Raw genomic sequence first — 26,939 nt, 5'->3', positions numbered from 1 at the left:
ATTTATTTGTTTAAACAAATATAATATAATATACAAATATAACAAACAAATTGAATTGTTCAAATCATAACATTATTAAATATAATAATTAAGTGAAATTGTTGTTAATGAAACACATATTATTATTATTATTATTATTATTATTATTATCATCATAATCAAAATATTTACCTCAATTCTTTTTGAATTAAATGTAATATTGTATTTTATTCCAAGTGGCCATTGCAAATGTAATGTATCTTTGTTTAATTGCATTAAAAACACAATTAACACAAACAAAGCATTTATCATGAAAAATCTTAATAAATATGCATCACGTGAGTTCATCAGTTCCTGAGTTATTTTATTCTAAAAAAATGTAATTATAGAAAGATTAAGAAAAGAAAATAGTATAAAAATAAATAATTTGATAACAATAAAATTATCTCATATTTCAAATTATTTTAAAATATATATACGGAATGTTGAATGACGAGGTGTTGTTCATTATTCAACATCATCATAAACATTAAATGTATGTCATATTTTTTTGAATATGTATCATATTCAACTTTTATATTTTTACTGCCTTATTCTTTCAAAGTAATCAAATTCCTGTAATTGCCATCATGTTATTGTCAACTGTTGCAATCGAAGCAACCAATTTTTAGAATCGAGACAAGGTGTTTCGTCATTGTGCATCTGAGGTTATACTCATGTGAATTTGACACCAGACTAGCAAGTCGACAGCAACTTGTTGACATTGATTTGCTTTCCCAATGAATTGATTTATGATAACAACATGATGGCAACATGAGAGTAACATGTCAACGTGGCAAACAACATGTTGATGGCAATATGATAGCAACATTTGCTACTAATAAATTTTACATTTAGATCTTAGACAACATCGTCTAAAAGACAATTAAAAAATTGTAAATTCCTATTAAAGATATTTTTAGTGAGAAAATACAGCCTACAAAAAGATGATTTATTGTGAACATTTTTTAGTCGCTTTTAAGCTTTGTTTCAGATATCTTTTTAGTTGCTTTTAATATTTTCTTTTCATTGTTTTAATTAATAATTATATTGTTAAAAGTAATAAATAATATTTAATTTATTTTCATCTCGGAACATCCCATTTGAGAACTCCGTTTGAGTGAGCTTTATTTTGAAGATTTGTCTTCAAAAAATCATTTTACTAGAAATGGTTGAAATAAACTTATAATACTTCATCTTTTATTCTATTCTATGATTTTTATTTACGAGAAGTTAAACTTTGTCACGTTCATCTAACGGGATTCGCTAGTGAGCGAAAGATTAATTAATAATACATCTCTTTGAAAAAGAGATTGAAAAGTTGTCATAAATGTGTGACATTTCATATTGTCAACATTTTATTAGCAATGAGCTACAATTAAAAAACTTTATAGTTTAAAAATATATACAACAAATGGAAATCATTATATATTTTATTGCCATTATTTTTATGATCATAATGCTCGAAATGGAACAATTAATCATTTGTTGCTGACATGTTGCCGAAAATATAACATGCCATTATTGCTGATCTTTTGCTCTAAAATTTTATCAACTAATTGTATGTAAGCAATCATGTTGCTGCATTCGTAACATGTTCTATTTCAATGTCAGCAAAGTATGGTGAATATGTAAAAACACATGCAATGTATTAGTTTGCTTAATATGCTGTATCATGCTTGATTATTTGGGTCGTTATTATCTTACTCAAATGCATGAATAATTTGAAACACACAAAAATAGATATTTATTTTTTTCATATTATAAGTACTTTTATTTTCATCTCACTTTATTTTTTCTCTTTTACAAAAAAAAAATCAATTTGACTTACATGACTCTCTTCATCACTTTCAATGGGTCGTAAATATTTTCTAATCAAATCTTTCCAAAATTCCTCTTCATCATTCGAGAGAAAATCCACCATACCTTTTCGCATTCTTTCATCTTGAAGCCAATAAGGGCTAATGAGGAAACTGGATTGGTCTTGACTTGAGGTTGCTGATATTTCCGTCAAATCACTTTCGTCATCGTCTTTATAAACATTTTCTTGATCATTCTTATCAGTTATGTGTTGTAATTCGATTCCTTCATGCATCTCCTCCTCTATTATTTCTCCCATTGAAAAATATGATCTTGGATATATATTAGTATTAGAAGATGATTGGGTAACATTGTTATCTTCAATATTTACTGTATGTAATCTGTAATTATGAAAAATTATATCTGTATTATAGATTATATAAATCTGAAAAATGAGATAAAATAAATAATTATTTGTACAATTTGAATATATCTCTTAATTACAGATTGATAAATAAAACATTAAAGAATATCAATAAAAATTAATTGCATTAATATGTCTCAATGAGTTTCATAATGTTAATAAATAACAAATCCATCAAACCTATCTAGTAAGTTCAAACGTTTGTTTATCTGCTGTAGAGACTCGTTAATTTCCATCAATCGTTTTTCTTCATAACTAATTCCTGAATGTATGCAACACATGCATTTGAAAAGATCTGCTAAAGAAAACTCCAATGAACTTTTTTCTTGCTTGCTTTGCTTATTTCTTTTTCTACTCATAAACCGAGCTAGATTACTGCTGATTGTAGGTCTCTGATCTTCTTGAGGAGTCTTCATTTTTTTATTGTAATTGTCATTGTGATTATTTACAGTTTATATCTGTTTGTTGTTTTTTTTAAATACATTAAATTTAGATAACAGCAACTTACGACAATCGGTTTCTTCGAATCACGCGTGCCCCATGTAATATTATGCACATTAAAAACGGAAAAAATAATTAACAACATGTACATGGATGGCACAGTAATATAATAAATGACACCGCACAACAGACAAGTGGCTTCTTGAGGGTGTAACAGACCAGCTAGTATCATCTGACATGCGACGATGAAAAAGAGAAGGCTACTAGGTGCAAGCCATCCATCTTCGGCAATTTGTAACATAATCCCTACCAGGACGACTACCATCACTAGCCCATATATAAGGCTAATAATCTCAGCTACTAATAGCTGCATAAATCCATGCCATAAATAGATCATATCATAACATATGTAACTATTCAATAATCATCGATTAATTTAGCGCATTCGTCAAAAGTACTTCATTAAATGTAATTTGTATGTAAATTTTAATTTCATTTTTCTAGATTCACTGCATGTTTGAAATAAAATTGATATGTCTCTGATGGAAATATTATATTATGTAATATTGAAATTTTTCCTCTTTCAATTAATCCAATTTCATTAGTGCATCAATATATATAATTTTACATATATCCACAATATTTGAATTATATATATATAATTCAAATACTGTATAAATAATACTAATAAATAAATATATATATATATATATATAATTCAAATACTGTATAAATAATACTAATAAATAACACACACACACACACACACACACACACACACACACACACACACACACACACACACACACACACACACATACATACACAGGGTGTTTCATTTTAAGTGATATGGTCGATTATCTCGCGAATCGATGATTTTATTGAAAAATTTTTCGAACGAAAGTTGCATGATTTGAAAAGGGACACATGATGGAAATGTGGACTTGACCTTGAGTGATCTTGTCAAAATCAGATCAAGGTCATTAATTTTTTAGAAATCCCTATTTTTTATTACATATTCTTGTAGCTTATCTCGAGAGCTTTCCAAAATACTATAATAAAGTTACGTTTCATTGAATACTTTCCGAGTTATGGAGCTTGAAAGTTACAATACTGTGATCGGTCTTGCCTTAGTTGGCCGAATCAGTGATCGGTCTTGCCTTATAATTTAACAAGTACTTAACGAAAAGTAACTTTATTATAGTGTTTTGGAAAGCTCTCGAGATAAGCTATAAGAATATGTAATAAAAGATAGGGGTTTCCATTTAAAAAAACATTAATGACCTTGATCTTGACAAGATCAAGTCCATTTCCATCATGTGTTCCCCTTCAAGCTATGCAACTTTTGTTCGAAAAATTTTTCAATAAAATCATCGATTCGCGAGATAATCGACCATATGACTTAAAATGAAACACCTGTACATACATATAATTTTCAGTAAATTTCATAATATAATATTTCAAAAAATTTCGAGCAATCTTTAATTTTTCTTATATTTCATAATATTATATTGAACTTCATAAGGATATGATAGTACATTATAAAACTGATGAAGTGAAATGAAAATTATTGAAAAATTATTTGAATTTCAATCTTGAAAATCAATCTTAATCTTCTTTGAACTTTAATGTAATACTGTGAAATATTAGGAACTAAAGAAAGTTAATATATAATATTGAAAAGTAATAAAAAATTTTGAAATATATAGGTTAATAAAATGAGCTCAATTGAGAGAGAATTTTAGCACAAAATATTTCCGTTAGGGGTATAATACAACAAGAGATCTCATTTCGTATCAAATGGAAAGATGAAAAAAAATAGATAAGTTGGAAAAAATGTATAGTAATTTAATTTACAAAGTCACTTATAATCTTTGTATAAATCTTTTGATTGATTTTTCTTTTTTACTTTTTACTTCCCTATTCCATTTATTGATTATATAAATTGTTCTTTTTCAAATATTAATAAAATTCCTAAAACTCTTTCATATTTTTTCATACCTGCATACGTTCCTTGCAAGTGAGGCAAGCTCCAACAAATATGATAATTGGGATTAGATTATACCAGAAACTAGTCCAATTATCAATATGAAATGCGGCGACAAACGCACCAACTAACATCAAAAATATCGTACCAGGTCCCAGGATTGTACTCCCTTCAAAAATAACAAATGATATTTAAAGATTAATAGATTATGAAAATGTATTATTTTAAGTGTGCATACCCATTAAAAACCATTGATAAACGATGTATAACCATGAGATATCATTATTCACTTTTCTTGTTTCTTTAGCAGTCATCAATAAGTCGAATATATTCGCGACAGTGGAAGGAATCCACCTGCGTCGTTGTATATAAAAATCTTTAAAGAGTTCTGGTGCATGTGTATATGCATCACTCGCTGCAGAATATTCGACCTAATAAAAGTGAATTATCATTCTTATATATGCAAATTACTTCCTAAATCTTCCAAATACACCCAATTTGATATTTTCATTCATAACATTGGCAAAAATATATATTTATCAATCAATTTCTTTTAAATTTAAAATTTTACATTTAAATCTAAGCAAAACTTTCTTGTTTTTAATATATATTTCATTAATTGTAATATGTTATAACGAGCAATATATTATGATATTATTCTAGAGAGAATGATGGCTTACCCGGGAACCCACTTGAAGAAGCAATGTACAGAGCCATCGATCTTCACCTTGATCGTATTGAATGTAATGTCTAGCTTCAGTAGACTTGGTAGCATATTTCGCAATCACATTAGGTTGTTTTAATGCTTTTGCTCTAAAGAGCGAGAAACAACCAGGACTACACAGAACACAGCCGATAGTATGTTCCGTAGATTTCTGTAGCCAATGACCAATAGCATATTCGAATTTTTGGAACCAAACCATTGGACCTAAAAAGTATTAAAAGTATTAAAACAAATATTAAGAATATTAAAACTTAAAAATATTAAAACAAAGTGATCATTTTATTGCATACACTAAAACTTTCCGAATAGAATGTTTTCTAATCTAAAAAATTATACAAAATTTAAAATCTCAAGTTGTTTTTAACAGTAAATAATGAAAGTTTTCTTCAGATAATAATTTGATAGTAATAAAAAATCAATATCCTTATTCTTAAATCCCTGTTACTCAATCACTATTAACAACTATAATAGTATGTTTTTAATATTATTATAAATAAAATATTTAATGATAATATTTGTTACATAACAATATAATAATTATAATTTGCACATTGTACCTGATCCAACTGGATGTATTCGACCGCATGCTGCACCAAGATCTCGATCCTTTTTCATCAGATCCAATAGAACTTTAACGGCGGCCGGTCGAAAATCGATATCTCCGTCCAGAGTCAGAATGTACGTGTTCTCGGCAATAATTTCTTTCCGATCTATGTCAATTGGTAATCCCATTAGACGATAGCCCAGAAGAAAGAACATATACATGACCTCAAAAAATTAAACATTATCATTTCTTAACTTCTACAATTTCTTTCAAATCTTTAAATTAGAAAGAAATTAAATTTCTTTCAAATAAAAATTTGATGAGTAATAATATCTATATTTAATTATTATCAAATGCACGTACATACATTTTTGTCAAAATTTTGTTAAACGCACTTAATGTATGTGTATTTATCAGGAGACACGGTAGTGTCTTGGGTGTCAAGTCAACCGAGAACACTACCGTGTGATTTTTCATACCTGACTCCATCGTTTTCTATGCCTAATCTTGTTTTTATCCTTCAAATGAACTATCAATTTAGTTTTTCCCGGCAACGTCCACATAAGACGACCTCCGTAAGGCGTTGGGTATTTAATAGGTGGTGACGAACGCATGCACAAGTTTTCAACACTTTTTTGGACCGTTTCCACTAACGTAATCACGTATTGATTGACTTGTGTCTCGTTTTCGTCGTGATCGCACAAGTCAATGCAACCGTGCATGCAGCAAAATGCATCATCGAAGAAAATATGCGCTATCAAAAATATATAACATTCATTCGACAAACATATTTTTTTATTACAACTATTTGTGTAATTAAATTAACTTACTTTCCAGTTCATAATAATCCTCAACATGAATTTTGTAATATTTTTGCGTAACGCGTATCGCACATTGGTCCTTGTCCAATCGCAAAATACTACTCACTAAATGATTCATCTCATTTTTTTCTTCGTGCCACATTGTAGCACACGCATAGATTTTTGTGATTCGATCTTTATGTTTATCAATTGCAATATCCAAATTATCTCTATTGAAATCTTGTTCAATTTTTTCAATATCTAAACTAATATCGGTAGCTTCTAATCTTAGATTATCCTAAAAATTTAATCAACTATAATAATAACAGTAATTGCCGTAATAAACAAATAAATAAATAAATAATAGATAATGGACTCTTTAGAATCAATCAATTAGAATCAAAATCAATAAACTAAAAAGGAGACAAAAAGTCAAGCACGATACTTTTTTATGCTAAGTTTAGGATTTGGTTAAAGTCGATAACTGTTGTAAACGATATATCTTCTTTATGAATTGAGTTGTCCTGATCACAAAAATAACTTGATGTTTTTTTAATTTTTTTTATAAATTTCAGTACAATTATAATGTAATTACCTTTGAAAATGATTAAAAAATAAACCAAAATGTTTAAGACTTTTTTATGTACATTAACTATTGTTGCTATTAATTATTGTATATTGAATGTGATCATATTTATATAAACTTAGCACAATAAAATACCATGAATAAATAAATAAATAAATCGTTTAATTTTTTACTGGAAATTGAACATCTTTGCTTTTCTTCTCATGGTCTTGATCAACATTTTCATTCTGCGTTTTTTTATTTAAAGCTAAACATTGATCAATCATAAGCGAATCATAAGTGATGGTGGAGAAGATTCTTTCCGCTAATGCTAGTCTTTCGTTTTCAGTGGTCCACAAGTGCATCGTGATCCATATTTGTGATATCAGCCATGTCAACCAAAACCAAATATACCAATTAGAAAAAAATTCGCTCCAATTTTCAAACAAGGTTTCCTTAAAGAAAAAATTGTCGAAAAAGGCATAGATAGTTTTGTTCCTGATAGTGCATAATGTCATAATCGAACATATTGTTCCCAGACTAACGAGATTTGTTGGAAGTGCGAAACCAAACTGATGCATATGGGTTCTGTACGCGAATTTGCCTAAAATTGTTGAAAAATTCAAAGTCAACAAAGTTCGTGAATTGAGGAAAAAAATGCAAGTTTTTAAAATATTTAAATTATTCACTTAAAAAGCTACTTACTGATAAAATAATAAAATAATAATTAATAAAAAAATTGCCAGGAAATATCATTTTAATAAAGAGAATTTTAAGCTATAAAGTATATAGTAAAATTGTATAAGTTGGGCGACCTCATGGATTTTAATGATCTTGACATATATTGACAAGGACATCATCCTGAATAATAATTCAAAGGTTTTAGTCATCGCTCACTGTTTATTAAAAAGTTAACAAATAAACTTGAGAATATAAATGTGTATAACTTAATAATTTAAACTTTAATTAGTATAATATTTCAGTATATGTATATTTTTATTTTAATTACAAGTTTACAACTTTTAATTAAAAGTTTAGGCGGAGAAGATTGACTTTTCTTGGCACTCATTTTTTAAAATGTTATAAACAAAACAAATCATAAGCCATTTTATCTAATATTAAACATATAGATTTGAGTTAAACTTTACGTAGAAAGTTGTAAATCCATGTGGAACCTCGATATTATATTCCACCCCTCCTACGGGGGGGAACCACTACCAAAAGATCTAATCTAACCTAACTCATATCATAATGATAGATAGGGAGGCGATGTGTAGCTCAGTGCTTAACACGTTCGACTCATAATCGAAGGATAACAATGATAGATAAATATCATTCTATACCACATCATCATTGTGATATTTAACTACCACCTGTGGAAGGGGGAACACATTGTTTTTACGCATACACTTTTCAACAAAGTGAGGTTCCATATGAGTTTACAATTTTTTACAATAATTTTTAATTATCATTGTAATACGAATTGTGAGATTAAATCTTTTGATAGTGGAGCTTCCCCATAGGGGGGAGGGGGGGAGGGACGGAACACACTGTCTCCATGCATATACTTTTTAATACGAAACAAGATTCCACATGGGTTTACAACTTTGTATATAAAATTGAACTCAAATGTATATATATACTTCTTTTGTTAATAACTTTTGTTGATAAACATATATGTCATGACAATATATGTAAGGTCGCTCAACTTATGCAGTTTTATCAAGTATATATCGTATAACATATAGTATATGTATACATTTAACTATCTGAACTTACAAGCTTGATACATTATCATGGCACAGACAGCTTGAATTATCAAGATATAAAGAGATGTAGAGTTAAATTTTGGTGTGAAAAAACTCTTGACATCTATTCCTTCACATATATTAGTGACAAGAGCACCTGTGATAAAAATAAATATCCTCCAAAAGGATACATATCCTTGTATGAAATATTGACTTGGTTGAAGGTTTTCTTTCGCATGAAATAAAAATCGTATCAGACCTGTTTTATTGAAAAATGATGATTTTTATTTTATTTTATTTTTTTAAATTTTATTTTACTTTATTTTATTTACGATTTTTATTTTTTTATTTTCTTAAAATTAAACACCCTCTTTTATCAGTGTTATACATAACCATACACACACACACACACACACACACACACACACACACACACACACACACACACACACACACACACACACACACAAAAAGATCGTAAGATAAAATTTTTTTTTTTCGTTCCTCTTTGTATATATAAAATAAAAATAAAATGACATGGAATTACATGACTGATACGTGATACATACCAACGTTGCTGTGCGACGATACAAAGTTACTCCACCAACGACTTGAACACAATATAAGAGCAATGGGAGAAACCCACATCAAGGTCCCATCGATATTACATTTGATACTAATGATCAAGGGCCATAATATCCCGCTGACTTGAGCGATCAATGCCAATACGTCAAAAATTTTAAATAATCTTAATTTTCTTGTCGATACATTCCAATTTTCCTTATTTCGTGAAAGTAGTTCTAATAAATATCAATTATATCAATTATATTTAACAAATAAATTATTACAAAATCGTGTAAGAATAAAAATTTTCAACCATTTTGGATTGAGTTTTGATTAATTGTAAGAGTTGGTAATACGGTATAAAGAAACCTAAGTAAATTGCTTTCAAATGAAGAGAAAAGATAATCATCATTGAAATTTATTCTAATACGACTCATCAATCTTGTTGATTACGTAATAAATTGCACACAACACACGCGCGCATGCGCGCATACTTACTCAACAATCCTGGGATGAAACATAAGCAACAGAAAATAGCGGCACCTTGCGCTGAACCGATTTCTGGCAGAATGACAAAAGTTAGCAATACTAAACCAATTGTATGGAGCGTGTCCATCAAGATCATGAAGAAAATGTTTCGCTTCTTTGGCATTTTTAATTTTTTCTTAAATAAATAATGCCATAAGGTATTTAACATTCCGAGGCATTCCGGTACGAGAAATATGAAAATTAAACACCATGTCCATTGTATGCGACTATCCTGCGAGTACCCACGCATTTCTAAAAAAATTCACCCGCTTTTTGTTTTAAGAAATCCAGAAGTTGATATAAAAGTATATTCGATAAGAAAGTTTTTATCAAAATTATTAATTAATATTAATATTACACAATTATTAATTAATATTAATAGTAATAGAACTGTGATAGAATTACTGATATAATATATAGTAAAAAAAAAATGATAAAATGATAAATTAACGATAATTTCTTAAAATAATGTAATTCTTTTCCCTAGAGTTTTTTTCCTCTTTAGTATATTAAAAGCTGTAAATTTTTTTTCTCTGCTAATTTTAACTTAATTCAGCATAGTATATTTTATATTTTATTTTCAAGAAATAATAACTCATCTCTTGTTTCTCATAATTAAGCATTCATTCTAATTTTCTAGATAAATTATGATTTAAATTATATTTAAATTATGTTTCAACACAAAAGATTTACACAGTCTCTTGAAATTTTTAAATTTAATATTTTCATACACGAATTTTCTTTGCAATATTTAATTTTAAAATTTTAAAAGCATAATTTGATATTTTAAATTGCTGAATTTCATTCAATTTTGTATTTTTGAATTTAGAAATTTATAGACTGAAAATTTTTGTAATTTTTGTGTGAATCGCACATATTTTAAATAGAATAATCTTACCTAAATTACAATTGCAATCAGACAATGATTGATTTTTTTGTAATTGTGCAATGGCAAATAAAACAGCTAATTTAGCTCCGATACCACTGCATAATACAATAGTAAATAGCAATCCATAAATGAGTAATTTTAGAATCCAAATGATAATCTCAAAACATTTATTTTCCATAGATTCATTTTCTGGTGGAGAAAAGCATTCAAATACATCCCATGGTGGAACATCTTTCTGCGAACTGAAAACTGCATGATTAGAGCTCTTCTAACAGTAATTAACACTGTTTATTTATTATTATTTCATCTTTTATATCTTTCTTAATTTATATCTCCCTACACTTTTATATTATCTTTTATTTTACTGCAACTTTATTCCTTTCTCTTTTTCTCGTACGAATACATTTATTTTTCTTGCAGAGGAATTACTCAATTTCAATTTTACAAAAACATAATACGTTCGCGTCTCTTCTATGCTCATCTATTTTAATTTTAATTAATCTATTCCTTTACTTTCAATAAATCAATTTCAAAATTAATTTCACAAAAAATAAATTTAAAATAAATTTAAAATAAATTCAACAAAAAAGATATAATCTATAAAGATATAATCAATCAATAAAGATATAATCAAAGTAGCATAACTTTAAATAATAAAACGAAAAAATAAATATCAATGATTTTAAAATGTTAACGAAAAAGAAAATTCACAAAACGATTTGTAATATAAACAAAAGACATTGAATTTACCAAACCAATTCAATTATATAAACCTGCCAAATATTTTAATTTTCTCGCTGAGAATTATTATTTCTGCATTTTTTTAGTAAACTATATTTATTATAACCCGTTTCATTTTTCACTTATTTTTAAGCAATTATTTTAAGTAACTTTTTACTGTAGGATCTAATTTTTTAAATACGTACCCCTCTTCGTCAGTTTCATCGAATTCAGACGAACTATATTCATAGAAATTATCAAAAACACTAATTCTCGGTTCGTTTTCTTGACTTATCGGCGACATATTTCCGAATCTTGTGACGACTTACGATTGCCACGATCACCAAAATTATATTGTGCCTATAATTACGTCACCAATCTGTTCAAGTATTATCATTGGTGTCACGATAAAGCCAGATAAGATTCATAATTGAGATCAATTTGGAAAGTGGAATATAGGCGTATTTCCGAATACTTACCATAATTTAAATATAGTACTTAATACTTATACTTAATAATACTTTTATAGTATACTGACTAAATGGGAGATATTGGTTTCTATTGAATAAACTATATTAACTTTTTAAAAGCATATATTTATAAGTATGTTACATATTTATAAATATTAATGCAGATGCTTAGGATATCTAAAATTGTATATATATTCTATGTGTGTGTACGCGCGCACACGCGTACACACGTACAATATATATACAATTATATGTAATAATAATAGGAAAAGATATATCTATATATATTTTCCAATCTTATTTCACATTTTATAAGTAACATAGATAAATTCAAATTTTAACATTTTAGCATTATCGCGTTAGAAAGATATGATAACTTCAGTTGTACGTAATATTCTAAAAACAAAAAAAGATTTGCATGATATGCTATATGCTAAAAACGAAATGATAAGAAAAATAATATATCTCTAACATATCCTCTCTATCCATCAATTGATCATGAATACATTTATTTTGTGATACCAATGACACCACAGGCGAGACGAGCACCAGCATTGCCGGTTGTTTTTGATAGCTCGTGGCCACCTTGGCCCAAATCATCAGGATCAGCGTGAATCTAAAAATTGAGGAAAATAAAGAAATTTTATAAAAGATAGAAAGAGAAAGCAAAAATAAGTAATAAATTATATAACTACTTTTGTAATGACAAAATGTTAAAGAATTTTAATTATAAGAAAGAAAGAAAGAAACATATAATATAGATATATAATATAACATATAATAAAATAACATATATAACATATAATATAATATAATATATATTTTCAATCAAGACTGGATTTTAATGCTTAATAATTATTCCTTAAATTTATAAATATAAATTTTTAGTATTTGCCTCAATCGTTAACTAAATACTGTTATTTTTAATGGATTTGCAGACCATTATAAGTAGCAGACTAAAATTAAAATTACACATCCTCTCTAATATATCGATAATTAATGATATCAATTAAAAATTTCTTATGGAATAACTTATTATGAAAAATATAATCTCAGCTAGAAGTCAAAACAGAACTCCTCTATTTTAAACTTTCATTTGCTTTACAAATATGAATTAATTTGCCATGACTTTATCTCCCTAGTTATTAAACAAATTTAAATTAAATTAAAAATTAATTTATATAAAAAGCAAATTAAATTTACTTGATAGGTATATTTTATATTAAATATGTACATTTCTTATAATGCATTCTTATAATGAAATATATAAATATTTTCATAAATTATATTAGCAATAGCATTAAGGAATATAAATAAGTTGGAATAAGTTGTAATTTAATAAAATATAAGTAAAAACAAAATTAATAATAAGGTTCCTGACTAGTTGCCACAGCCATAATGGAATTGTAAAGTCATAAGCAAGAAATGATACAGTGAAATTTATTATATATAATTTGCAAATAAATAGATATTTGACTAAAATGACACTTAAAATAGCTTTATGATACTTGAAATGATAAAAATGGACGGCTACTATCTTTTCTTCTTCTGATAGCCGTAAAAGGTACGTGAAATGTAGCTTATTCAGACAGAAAAATACATAATTTGACAGCTATTGAAAGAAGTGAAAGATATACTTTACATACATATAAAATTCAGAAATAATTATAACTGCTGCCCATTTTTACAAATTTGGTAAGTACGAGACAAGTCACATTTACATGATTAAGCACATAATAACAAAAATTAAATGCAATAAAAAATTTGTTAGCACATCATTTAATATAAAGAAACAACGACAAGAATAAGATAAACAAAAATGAATAAGTTTCTAATTTTTACCGCGATAATATCGCTACTATCAACGCTACTATCAAGTTCTTAGTCGAGTAATCAGGAGCCTTAAGTTTAATATATACCACGAGAGTTCGTCCAATAACATTATATGGTCCGCTTAGCTGAATTAAGGAATCGGTGATGTTAACTTTTGCGATACCATCAGCACCGGCTTCCACGTTTCCTAAATCTCCAATATGGCGCACATCATGATCTGGACCACCGTGATCTTTTCCTAACGGATTGAAATGAGCGCCTGCACTTGTGCAACCTATAAAAGCACAAAAAAAATAAAGGTTTTAATTGTGTGATGATAGTGATAATTGAGACTTGGGGAGAGGACACGGATTAGCATAGGATATTATGATAGAGGCGGTAGTCTAGAAGAATATTTGGAAAAAAACTAGAATGCTAAGATAATATAATTTATAAGAAATTGGAGAAAATTAAAATAAAAAGGAAAAAAGCCCCTTCTCGCTTGTTGGGGAGAGAGATTATTGCAGATTAGGGTCAAGATTATAGGGTCAAGAGCTATATAGAGAAAAAGACACAAGAACAACGACGGAAGAATTAGGAAAAATAATAAGAGATATCACGGAGGATGAATTTGAAAGGATGGCATAGGTATTAAATACAGAAAACTCAACCGAGGAATGGGAAACGATGGGAAATGAACAAGAGAAAGAAAGTAACAAAAACAAAGATTCAAATTCGATAGACATCTTGGCAATAGGAAAAGAGGGGAGTGCTATACAGGAAGGCCAATTGAATTGCGAGATGGAAGTGGAAGAACAGACAAACCTGTTGGTTCAAGTTTAAGAAAATAACGCGTGCAAGGAAAGACTGACGAAAACATGATAGAGGAAGAAAAAGCTATTTTTAAAGAAACATACATCAATGCAAGAGATATCTTAAGAAAGATAAATAAAGTAGATGCTACAGAATTACATAAAGAAAAGAGATTTAACAAAGAATATAGAAAAGAATAATACTTACTATATAAAATTACTATATAAAATAACTACTAAAATTACTATATAAAATAATACTTACTATCAAACTGGATAAAGTTAAAAGGAAAAAAAGAATTTGATCTATCTTATTAAACAAACAAAAAATTAAACCGAGTAATATTACACAAATTAGTTTTAAAACTGTAGAAATAAGATTTACAAATAGTAATGAGGCTAATCAATGTTTAGAGGTACTAGATCAAAACAACGAGGAAAATGAACTGAACATAAACACTGATGAAGGGTATAATCACAGACTGGAAGACTCTATCGTGGAATTATGGGAAACTATAGTTGACCAATCGGAGATACGTAGACTAGAAAAGATATATAGAAAAAAATGGGACAATAATCAACACAAATTAGTAAAGGAAAGCAGAGAAAATATTCTGTAACGATGAAAGATACAATTAAAAATTTCGATATTCGACAACTTAATCAAGATAAGATCATATGTCTCTCCAATAAAACAGTGCTATAAATATTATTGGTTTGGTCATCTAAAAAGTACAGTTACTCTCATTAATATTCGGACACTGTGATATTTTATAAATTATTACTTTCTAAACATTGTTTTTGTTAGAATAAAGAATTCACAGCTTTTTAAAAAATTAAACACTCATTATAGTTGCCAGAAATATAAATTTTATTTATATAATTGATACAGTTTTGAATACTTTAAACAAAAGAATTATGCTTATAGAATTATGGTACAAAAATATTCGAACACTTAATGTCTTATGGTTTCAGGACCTTGTAAAATCAGTCAGCTTATTCCTTGCTTATTTGTAAATACGAGACACATGATCTACCTCGCGGTTAGTTAATTTTGCTTGAATGTTTGTATAGATCAAACAATCAATAGTGAAAATGGAACGCAAAGGCAGAAATACTTCATTTGATAAACGCGAGCTTGTTATTTATCATTATGAAAAAGGCAAATGATATCGAGAAATTAGTAAATTATTAAATTTAAGTAAAAGTATAGTAGGAGACATCATAAAAAAGTATATTCGTGAAGGGCGCATTGAATCAATATCTCAGAAAGGACGTCCAAAATTACTTAATGCACGAGATAAACGTAAAATTATTAGAAAAATTAAGCAAAATCTTGAATTAAGTGCATCAAAACTGTATGACTACAAAATTATATGAAGATTGAAGGTACATCCTAATATAGTTCATCGTTCGTTGAAAGAAAGTAGTTAGAATTGCTCGTAAAAAGTCATTCATAAATGAAATGAATCGGAAGGAATTTATTTCTAAAAAGCAAGCATGGTGGAATGATATTTGCTGATGAGAACAAATTTAATATTTTTGGATCTGATGGACGGAAAATGATATAGCGTAAGGCAAACGAAGAACTGAAAATAAAAAATTTGAGACCAAGCATGAAACACGGTGGTGAAAGTTTAATAGTAGTAAGAGTTTAATAGCTTGTATTTCAACTACAAGAGTGGGCGAATTAGTTTTCATTGACGGAGTTGTAGATAAAAATAAATATTTAAATATTCTAAAAGAAAATTAATTTAATAAAAAATACTAGCAATACAAATATATGAAATACTTTCAAATTTTATGAAGATAATGATCCAAAATATAAATCACGAATAGTACAAGAATATTTATTATATAATTGTCCAAAAGTATTACATCCTCCATCACAGTCACCAGATTTAAATCCTATAGAAAATTTATGAGATTTATTGGATCGTAATCGATGCGGACTACACCCATAAGATCGAAGGAAGAATTAAAATTACGATTAGAAGAGTGAAAGCGTACTACGCCAGATTATTTAACGAAAATTATTTCTAACATGCCCAAATGTTTGCAACATGTCATTAAACAAAAAAGTTACGCAACGAAATATTAGAATTATTATTTTGTTAAATTATTTCATTTATATTATTATGCTTCGTTAAGCGTCCGAATACTGTTGTAATACTATAATTAAACATAATTCTGTTTTTGCTTAAAGTATTCAAAACTGTATCAGTTACATAAATAAAATTTATGTAACTATAATGAGTGTTTCAATTTTTTTAAAAACTGTGAATACCTTATCCTAACAAAAATAACAATGTTTAGAAAGCTATAACTTTTAAAGTATCACGGTGTCCAAATATTAATGAGTAACTGTATACGCAGAAGCCAGGAAAAATGTGTAATATGGAGAAAATAAACATAGCAGTCATTGCGAAAAAGAGGTTAAGTGTAGGAACTGCAACGGTAAACATAACAAGTCAAGAGCCTGCCCAATATTTGAGAGAGATAAAAAATATTAATGTTATCATGGACCATCATAATATATCATATTGAGAGATTGAAAAAATATTATATATTTTTATATATTATATATTAGAAGGCAAAGAAAAGGATCTCGAGTCAGTATACGATACAGCATACAAGTTTACAGCTCCAGAACGATGATCAAAATTAATATCAAGAGCAAGGATAATACATAGACAAAGAATCTAGAGGGAACAAAAGCCCGCAAGAATCGCTTGTAAGAAATACAATGAAAAATCAAGTAATAAGATAAACAGTGACAGGAAAAGACAAGGAAAGCAATAAAGCAAGAGAAATATAGAAAGATAATGCAAATAAGGAAATAAGTTTTACAATAGAAGGAAATGCAAATATAGAAATGAAGAGAAAAAGGTAAAAGAAGAGAGAAAGAAGAACAGGCAATACCGAAGAAATAAAATAAAAGAATATTAAATATCAACTAAATATCGAAGAAAACAAGATAGAAGGAATACATTGAAATGATGATAGAAATAATTGATAAATATAAAAAGGATGGAACATGAAGGTATGATGATTTGGAGGAAAAAGATTTGACATAGATATGTAAAGATATAATATTCGATACGGTATACAAGATCGGGAATTAAAAATCCAAAACAACACCTAAACAAGAGAGGAAAGAAAAGGAAGAACAACCATTGAAAAGAAACCACAATCCAAAGAAATGGTGAGACGCAGAGAGCAAAGAGGAAAAAAGCACTAAAGAAATTTATAAGAGAAGGCCATGGAAAAATTTAGAGAATGAAGAACAAAACGAAAAGGAGAAACTAAAAAAATAATAGAAAAAAAAAAGGAATCCTTCTGGGAATTCTGTAGTAATATAAACAGATTTACAAATATATGTTTGGAAATGAGGATCTTTAAAAATGCAAATAAAAATATAACATGGAATAATTGAAACCAATATAAATAAATAAAGAAGAAAAAATTAAGAAGAAAATAGACCAGTTAACACCAGCATATGCAACGCAAGGACAAGTTTCGGAATACCAAGCAACGATAAGACCATGAAGGTTTAGATCACTCTAAAAAGAAAATAAAGCCATAAAAAAGCCATGATCAGGAGAAACGCGGCTCCAGGGAAGGATACGTAGGAATAGAATACGTGATGATAAAACGTCTATGCAAAGAAATAAAAGATATACTGGACATAATAAGACTAGTATGGAAATACAGAATGGTTCCCAAAAAAGAATTAAGACAATACAGAAGGAATACATAAGGAAATACAGAATGGTTCCCAAAAAAGAATTAAGACAATACCAAGTATTATTTATAGACAAAATAGGCAAATTAAAGGTTAGACCGATAGCACTATTATTATGTGTAGGCAAGATTATGGAAAGAGTAATTAATGAGAGGATAGAGGATATGGTGGACTGAGAAAAAAAAACAAATTGGATGCAACATAAAATGAATTCAGAAGAGAAAAACGTATAAACAATTTAAATGAGATTACTAGAGATATTAAAACAAATATGTATAAGGAAGAAGCGCAAATCCAAAAGATACTACAAACTATAAACGATTCTAAAAAAGACTGCGCAAACGGATTTGCGCTATCGTAAAAAATGACAAAGTTTTCTTGGCCATTTCTTTAAATTGTTATAATTTTTGAACGGTTCGACTACAAACGAAACGAAAAACACTACAAACAACTACAAACAATTCGGAAAAAGACTGCGCAAGCGGATTTAAAATATCTTAATGCAAATCATTTCTTTAAATTTTGATATCTTTTAATGGATTGAATTACAAACGAAATTATTATTACTACAAATAACTACAAAGAAAATACTAACTGTTTCCATATAAAAAAGTTAGTTTTTCGAAAGTCGGGTGCCAGGTTCACAAAGGTGCAAACACAATTATGATATTTAAATAAGAAATCCAGAATGAAATGGAAGTCAACACAACATTAATGTTATATAAAAATCTAATCAGATTTATTACAAATTATCGAATATTTATTTATTTCCCAAAGGAAGATTTACTATAACTTAAAATAGAGAGAATGCAATACTTAGGAATAAGAACAGCAATGGACTATAGAATTAGTACACCAACAAACGTAATGATAATAGAGGCTAAGTTATAATTAAAAGATAGAGCTAATATGTTAGCAAAAAATTATTTAAGTAAGAGTCTAATTTATGGAGACAGAGAATTTATCGAAAAAAATAAAGGAATTAGAAAGAAGAGAAAACTACGTGAGATTTATCAGGACAGGGACAAACAAAAGCATTTTATTATAAGCAGGAGAAAGAGTCAAATAGGAAGTCAAATAGGAAGAATTTTAGGAGCACAACAAAGTCTACAACATGGAATACAAAGCAATAACAAGACAAGTTAAAACAGACTTAAAAATAGAAGAATTATATAAAGAGAATAACAATGAAAGGTAATATAGAATAGAAGAAAATTGAACAAAACTGTAATCTATGATGAATCTAAGAAGTGGCAGATCAGTAAGAGCGAGCATAATAATAAAACAACAGGAGGAGAAATATAAGTTCCCAAGCTTCCCAAGAGAAAGTTCTATCTTTACAGTTGAGACATTTACTATTAAGATGACATTAGAAGTAATGGAAGAAGAAAAAGATAACAGATGCGGGGACATCATAATACTAATGAAATCCCAATCAATAATCAAAATTTTAAAAAACAATAATATCAACGTATCTCAAAATAAATATTAGAAATAAGAAACAAGTACTATAATTAGACAAGTATTATAATTAGAAGTACAAGAGGATAAAAGGATAGACATTATATGGATCCCAGCACATGAGAATAACAAGAAACGAAGAACTGGATCAATTCGTGAAAGAAACTATAAAGGAGGAAACAGTAATACACACCCACAGGATTGAGAGATATATTCAAAAAGGAAAAAACACATATAGACAAATACACAGGAGACAATATTAAAAAAAGCGGAACATAAAGAAAAGTTTTACTTTAGTAATTTGTAATGGGCAAGCAAAAAAACTGTTGTTCCATAAATCAAATTTGAAAAGATACTGTATCATCTTATATAATAGAGGTAATCATAAATGTTAACGAGTTATTAGCGAAGAAAAATATAATAGAAGAAGCAAGCTATCAGTGTGGAAATGAGAGGAAGAGTATTGGTCACGTGATATAGCAATGTGCTATGTACAATGAGGAAAAAATTAAATTAGATAATAGGCTTAGAAGAATTTTGAATAGACTGCGAGGAATTTTAGGAAATATAGATTTAGTCAAAGTTGTAAAAGAATAAGATTGGATAGTATTTAAAAAAAAAATATATATACAGGATGTCTGGCATTGATCATATCATTTCTCGTGTGCAAGTAGTATGGTGTATGAATTGAGCATTCTATTATTTTAATTATTTTTTTATTGTCGTATGCGCAATTGCATATAACAATAAAAAAATACTGAATTTAATGAATACTTCAACAGCGGACGGCCTTAGATTTCGCCACATTACAAATTCAATGTGTTATTTTAACTAAAGTTTTTTTACACTTTTCTTATACCATTATAAATTAGTCTATTTAGCATTAAATACATCTTAATATAGGCTAATTAGGTTTATTAAACGACGTAATTAAGGTTAATTAGAGCGCTACGCAAAGCTTATGCTAAACGTCACGATATGTTTTCCTTTTCGTTTGCTTTATGCTGCGATATTTCAACTTCTATGCTTCGAGACACTACCTTGATTTCCTCGACACTATTGCGTCGCTCTACGTTATATTTTCGTATTAGGATATCATTTTTTGACATGTTAATGCATGTAAAAATTGTACATTTGGAGTTACAGCGTAAGCTACACTGTAAATCCAAGTATATTGTTTTTACACATTGAAAAAATCATTTTTTGCCCCAAATCATGTCATTAAATACAATTGAACATATTAATTACATCATTCATTTATTTTATTTTATAACTCGAAAATTAGAGCGAATATCACAAAATGGTATGAGGTTTTTTTGTTCCCTTTGATTTCTTCTACACTCCCACTGCTCATTTCCAGTTTTGGAACACCCTGTATATATATATATATATATATATATACTGTATATACATATATGTATATAGGTGTATATATATAGGTATATATAGTAATATATATATATATATATATATATATATATATATATTAGGTGTACAAAAAAGTTCTGAGCTTTTTTTTGTAAATTTCAATCTTTATTCAAAAACAAACAAAAAAATATTAATCAGCGAAATATTCCCCGTTTGCATCAACGATCTTTTGCCATCTTTCGGGTAGCTTGCGAATTCCTTGACGATAGAAGCTCACCGGCTTCGAAACGATAAAGTCATCAATGCATTTTCGTATCTCTTCAAATCTCACGAAATGTGTATCAGCCAAATGATGCTGCAGCGACCAGAATAGGTAGTAATCGGAAGGCGCCATGTCTGGGCTAGACGCCGCGTGCGGGAGAAGTTCCCAGCCTAACGCAAAGATATGGCCCTGAGTCGCTTTCGCAACATGTGATCGAGCATTGTCATGAAGCAAGATCACTTTACGTCCTTGGCCAGTAAATAGCCTCTTTTCTTCTAATGCATCGCTCAAATTGGTCAATTGTTGTTGGTAGCAGTCTGCCGTGATTGTTTCACCCGGTTGTAACAACTCGTAATATAACACACCTTTCCAATCCCACCAGATACAGAGCAAAACTTTCTTGGCGTGGATATTAGGCTTTGGCATCGATGTCGAAGGTTGAAGAATCAATCCATGATTTTCTACGTTTAGGGTTATCATAAAGAATCCACTTTTCATCGCCTGTAATGATTTTGTGCAGAAAATCTTTTTTCCGGAACTTTGAAAGCAAAGTGAGTGCAGTGTCACGCCGACGATTTTTGTTGTCTTCGGACAATTCATGCGGAACCCATCTGCCTTCTTTCTGAACCTTTCCTATCGTATGTAAACGTACGGAAATGGTTTGCTGCGTAACGCCAAGCTGTTCTGCAAGCTCCTTTTCCAGCATTTTTCTTCAGATGAAACGCGAAGTGGATGGAAAATCGAATATGCTCTTTTGTTATTGCCATCGTGAACACTACTGATTTTTGAGGTTATATGCATCAAACGCCAAACCGTATTGGCATTTGGCATTTTACAAGGCCAAATGTCAACGCTTTAAAACCGCAAAAGTGCGAGAAGATACATAAAATTTAAATTGTTATTTCGGTTGTATGAAATCTAAAGCTCAGAACTTTTTTGTACACCTTATACAGGAAAAAAAAATATATATATAATTTTTTTTCACTCGTCTTATTTAATAAATTTTATATATATTTAAAATTTATCAAATAAATAAGAAAAGTGATATAGAAACCAAATTTAATAAAGGATGAACATCCTTGGGAAGTCTAACAGAAATCACATATATTTAACTACTCGAGTAGCAAGAGAAAAAAAAAAGAAAGGAAATATTGGGAATTATTGTATTCGTATAACGAAAAATAGTACGATAGTTTTAATTTTTGTTACGTTTTGTTTTTGTTATATAGTCATTTCACATAAAATAAATTTTTTTTCTTTTTAATTGCTCTAAATTTTGGCAGAAACACTTTCAATAATATCAAAAAAATTCCCTTAAATGGATCTCTTTTGATAAAATAATTTAATAGCAAAAATATTTAAAAAATAAAATTGTATATTACTATTGATATACTATTTTATCAGATAAGTTTAAGTAAAAAGAGAGAGAGAGAGAGAAAATAAAAAAATTAAAAGCAATTTGTTAAAAATTTCAGATAAAAGTATTTTACAAATAATTATATATTATCGTACAAAGTTTTTCATATTTTCAATTATCAATTCATAAAAATTTCGTAAATTATTGTAAAATTAAGAATCACTTGAGTTTCAATAACCAAATTGAAAAAAATTTCGAAAAAAATGTAATTATATAAAATTATGAATATTTTAAAAAATAAATATTCTATATTGCATAAAATTTTCAAATTTTATTTTCAAAAGCTACAAACAAAAAATTATATTAATAAACAACTGAGAGAATCATAGCCAATTCCTCGGCAACAGGATCTTGGTTGCTAAATTTCTCTATGAAATAAATTTAAGTAATTAAATCACCAACAACGTGTCACTATTTTTAGTAGACTTATAACATAAAGTTGTTGTTCTATTTTTAGCAGACTTATAACATAAAGTTGTTGTTCTATAACAATTTCATAATCAAATACTATCGATATCGATTAAAAATCCTTTTTATTATCCTTCCCACAGTAAATATATATAATAAAAGGGATTTTTAATTGATATCAAAGTATTTAATCACCAAATTGTTGTAGAACCGCTATATTGTAAGTCTGTTAAAAATAATGACACGTAGTTGTTAAATGGTGATATAATTATTTGAATTCATTTCATATAGAAATTTAGTAACCAAGATCCTATTTACTGAAAGATTGGCTATGATTCTTTCAATTGTTTATTAACATGTACTCGGCTTATATTAATTAATGTATTGTTTAAAAAATTATGTCATGCATGACCTATATGAAAGTCAATTTTATAAAATTATTAAAATAAATATCTATCTTCATTCAACAAAAAATTGTATTTAACACAAAATCCTTATCTTTAATATTGAATATTGGATTAGTTTAGTTATAAAATCTCTGATGTTTAGAGTGGATGGATCCATTGTTAAATTCAGTTGATAAATTCTCGATTATCAATATAACAAAGATATTTAAAAAAGCAATTTCAAAAAGATTTTAAATAAAATTTCTTGAAAATTCCTTGATTTTTTAATAAATAAATTTCCTGAGAATTTCAGATTTTCCAGATTTTTCCAAGTAGTAGACACTCTGATAAATGAAGAAAGAGAGAGAAAGAGAGAGAAAGAGAGAGAGAGAGAGAGAGAGAGAGAAAGAGAGAGAGAGAACAATGTTTTGTTTCAAAAGGCTAGAAAAAATTGTATTTGTTTTATACAAAGTATTCCCATAATTGTGGTACAACAGGGAAGAAGATGATTCTTTATGAAAAAAATAAATCAAAAGCGCAGAATAAAGTTTTTGCAAGTTTTAAGATTTTGTTTTCAGAGAAAATGACTTTATTTATTACATTTATTAAAGATATAATTATAGATGTATAATTTATTTTAAATTTATTTAAAAAATTTAAATTTATTTTATCATTCCTTTCGAAGATTTGAATAGATGTTCCTATTCCTGATGTTTATTGTTTATCGACAATTACGATGCTTGTGATCCACTTTATATATGGATCTTGCCAATCTTTTTTCATTACTTTCAATATATTGTAGACTCATTCATTTAGTAAGACTTAATAGATTTAATAGATATATTCACTTATTATCTGTGAAAATGTTTTGGATAAGCTTCTTATTTATTTTCATTTTTCTTTTATTCTATTGAGAATATATCAAAATTAGCATAATATATATTAAATTAAACTAGTATATAAATTTATTTTTAACATTAAGCAATTTCTATCAATAAAAGTCTATTTAAAGATATTCATTTAATATCACTTCTAGTATTTCTGCCAAAAATCATAGCAATCTAACGTGGATCGTTTTTGAAAGTTTATTAAAAAAAATATTTCAATATCTTATTACTGTTTAAATAAATATTAAACATTAAATATTAAAAATATTTTTTATAAAATTTAACTTTAGTACATGGTAAAATATCTTTCAGATTATATTAATAGAAGTGAATTTGTTGATTTCTCAATATATGTTAAATAAAACAAAAAATTAATTCAAGTTTTATTAAAGAACTAATAATGTCTAAAAAAAAATACAAAAATATTGAATATTATATATATATTCTCTAGAAACATTATATATATTCTCTAGAATCTCCATTATCGACAAGTAAACATATATTTTATATACATTTATATATATATCTTATATTGATTTATATATATCTTATATCGATTTATATATATCTTATATCGATTTCTTTTTCAATTAATTTATCAATTTTACATAAGTTAAAAATATTCCAATTTGGATAAAAATACAATTGATAAAGATATAATTTATAATTTCAATTTGTACAAAAAAATAGATCTAGATTTTTAAAAATTACAAAATTATAGTTTTGCCAATGATAACAAATCTTTAAAGAAAAACTCAAAATTAAAAAATTTACAAATTACAGCTAATTTTAAATTACATAATGTATGAATCATGGTATAAATAATGTGAATCTAAATATTTTCATTAAATTGAATTCAAATCATAAACATACCATTAGTGTTGTCACCAAATTCATGAACATGAAAACCATGCAGACCTTTTTGCAAACCAGAAATCTGTCCAGTCACTTTTACCACATTTGTACCTTCCTACAATATATATCAAGCTTATTGTGACAGAAAAATACATGTTTATCAAAAATATTAAATAATGATAAATAAATACTAAAAATAATAAATATGATTATGATGATAAATATTAAATGTCATCAAACTAAATTTTCTAGAATGAATTATCTAGACTATTAGGGAACAAAATTTATCACAACACAATTTAGACATTTTCTATATAGACTATTACATATTTTTTTTTATATTATATCGAACAAAAAATATATCGCATCGCTAAATAAAAAATCTAGATTTGATATAAAAAAGATGTAAGCAAAAATATACTTTTACATAATAAAAAATATAGCGAGATTGATTAAAAAATTTCCACGAAATAATCACTTTTCAGTAAAAAAATAAAAAAAATTAATCGAGTTTACCGCTTCTTCAAAGTATATAGTTCCCTTGATAGGTTCACCCTGAAGAACACAAACTGCCTTGACTGTCATTTTGCGAATATATTCCTGTTTATTTAAGCTTGCTCGAATCTAAATAGACTTTTCTGACGGACGATAATTCCACGTCTACACAAATTAAATAATCAAACTGCTGAATCACGAATTATCAGATCAGAAAAAACCGCTGACGTGTGATATATACAGGGACTGATACGCAAAACACAATAATTTCAAATAGTAATATGACCGATGAATCGTCAAAATGGCTGCGTTCAGCAGAAAAAACAGTTTTGTCACTGTTGTAAAATCCTTTAATATGATTGGTTTATACATTTAGATTCATGAGGGACTAATGGCAAAAACCAATCATATCTAAGATTTTTTACGCAGTTGCAAGCTGCGTTCCGAAAATTATCCGAATACCCTTGTGTTAGAGACCTTATAGGTGCATTCGTTTATGGCTGTATTCCGATATTCACTGCCAGGACTGAAAATATATAGTTCAGATCACGTATATTATAGATTTTCAGTACTGGCAGTGAATATCGGAACGCAGCCTATGCAGTCACTATCGCAGATGTTCGTTTACTCCGTCTGCGAAAATGACTGCGCAGTTCGTCGTTCGTTTACGCAGGGATGTATCTCATCTATACAGCTATCTCGGAAATCCTGCTTTGGAGTACTCTGCTTGCAGTACTGCGTAAACGAACATCAAAATGAATTTTATTAGAATAAGAAGCGAAAAAGGTTCAGAAACAAATAATTGATCC

General features: G+C 27.8%; 2 protein-coding genes across 3 annotated transcripts in view; both read right to left on the bottom strand.

Moving 5' to 3' along the window:
- LOC105423648 (chitin synthase chs-2) overlaps positions 1–12,194 on the bottom strand; it is a 35,171-nt gene extending 22,977 nt beyond the window's left edge. For both annotated transcript variants that reach the window (XM_089077465.1, XM_089077466.1), the window contains exons 1-16: positions 11,959–12,194; positions 11,042–11,274; positions 10,114–10,395; positions 9,621–9,851; positions 9,083–9,310; positions 7,498–7,907; positions 6,769–7,036; positions 6,418–6,692; positions 5,952–6,162; positions 5,351–5,598; positions 4,909–5,101; positions 4,685–4,839; positions 2,751–3,050; positions 2,423–2,652; positions 1,850–2,219; positions 172–348 (exon numbers count right to left, since the gene is read on the bottom strand). In XM_089077465.1, coding sequence (XP_088933591.1) covers positions 172–348; positions 1,850–2,219; positions 2,423–2,652; positions 2,751–3,050; positions 4,685–4,839; positions 4,909–5,101; positions 5,351–5,598; positions 5,952–6,162; positions 6,418–6,692; positions 6,769–7,036; positions 7,498–7,907; positions 9,083–9,310; positions 9,621–9,851; positions 10,114–10,395; positions 11,042–11,274; positions 11,959–12,056 — 3,909 coding nt within the window. In that variant the 5' untranslated portion in view covers positions 12,057–12,194. The remainder of the gene's footprint in view (positions 1–171; positions 349–1,849; positions 2,220–2,422; positions 2,653–2,750; positions 3,051–4,684; positions 4,840–4,908; positions 5,102–5,350; positions 5,599–5,951; positions 6,163–6,417; positions 6,693–6,768; positions 7,037–7,497; positions 7,908–9,082; positions 9,311–9,620; positions 9,852–10,113; positions 10,396–11,041; positions 11,275–11,958) is intronic.
- Positions 12,195–12,327: 133 nt separating this feature from the next.
- Positions 12,328–26,438, bottom strand: Sod1 (superoxide dismutase 1). Its single transcript, XM_089077468.1, has 4 exons — positions 26,152–26,438; positions 25,654–25,750; positions 14,142–14,329; positions 12,328–12,838 (listed from the first exon to the last, which is right to left on the bottom strand). The coding sequence occupies exons 1-4, from the start codon at positions 26,218–26,220 to the stop codon at positions 12,731–12,733; spliced, it is 462 nt and encodes a 153-aa protein (XP_088933594.1). The 5' UTR covers positions 26,221–26,438; the 3' UTR covers positions 12,328–12,730.
- Positions 26,439–26,939: the final 501 nt, after the last annotated feature.

Source organism: Pogonomyrmex barbatus, unplaced genomic scaffold, assembly GCF_055798465.1.
Source record: "Pogonomyrmex barbatus isolate J1 unplaced genomic scaffold, ASM5579846v1 scaffold2, whole genome shotgun sequence".
Lineage (NCBI taxonomy): Eukaryota > Metazoa > Arthropoda > Insecta > Hymenoptera > Formicidae > Pogonomyrmex > Pogonomyrmex barbatus.
Note: the sequence above shows the minus strand (reverse complement) of the source record. Positions and strands in the feature narration are given on the sequence as shown.

Bases quoted from the DNA above. Each gene is read 5' to 3' on its own strand.
- Sod1 (XM_089077468.1), bottom strand. From the start codon at position 26,220: ATGACAGTCAAGGCAGTTTGTGTTCTTCAGGGTGAACCTATCAAGGGA. The intron at 25,751-26,151 runs GTAAACTCGATT...TATATATTGTAG, and splicing joins CTATATACTTTGAAGAAGCG to GAAGGTACAAATGTGGTAAA. The intron at 14,330-25,653 runs GTATGTTTATGA...GTGCTTTTATAG, and splicing joins ATTTGGTGACAACACTAATG to GTTGCACAAGTGCAGGCGCT.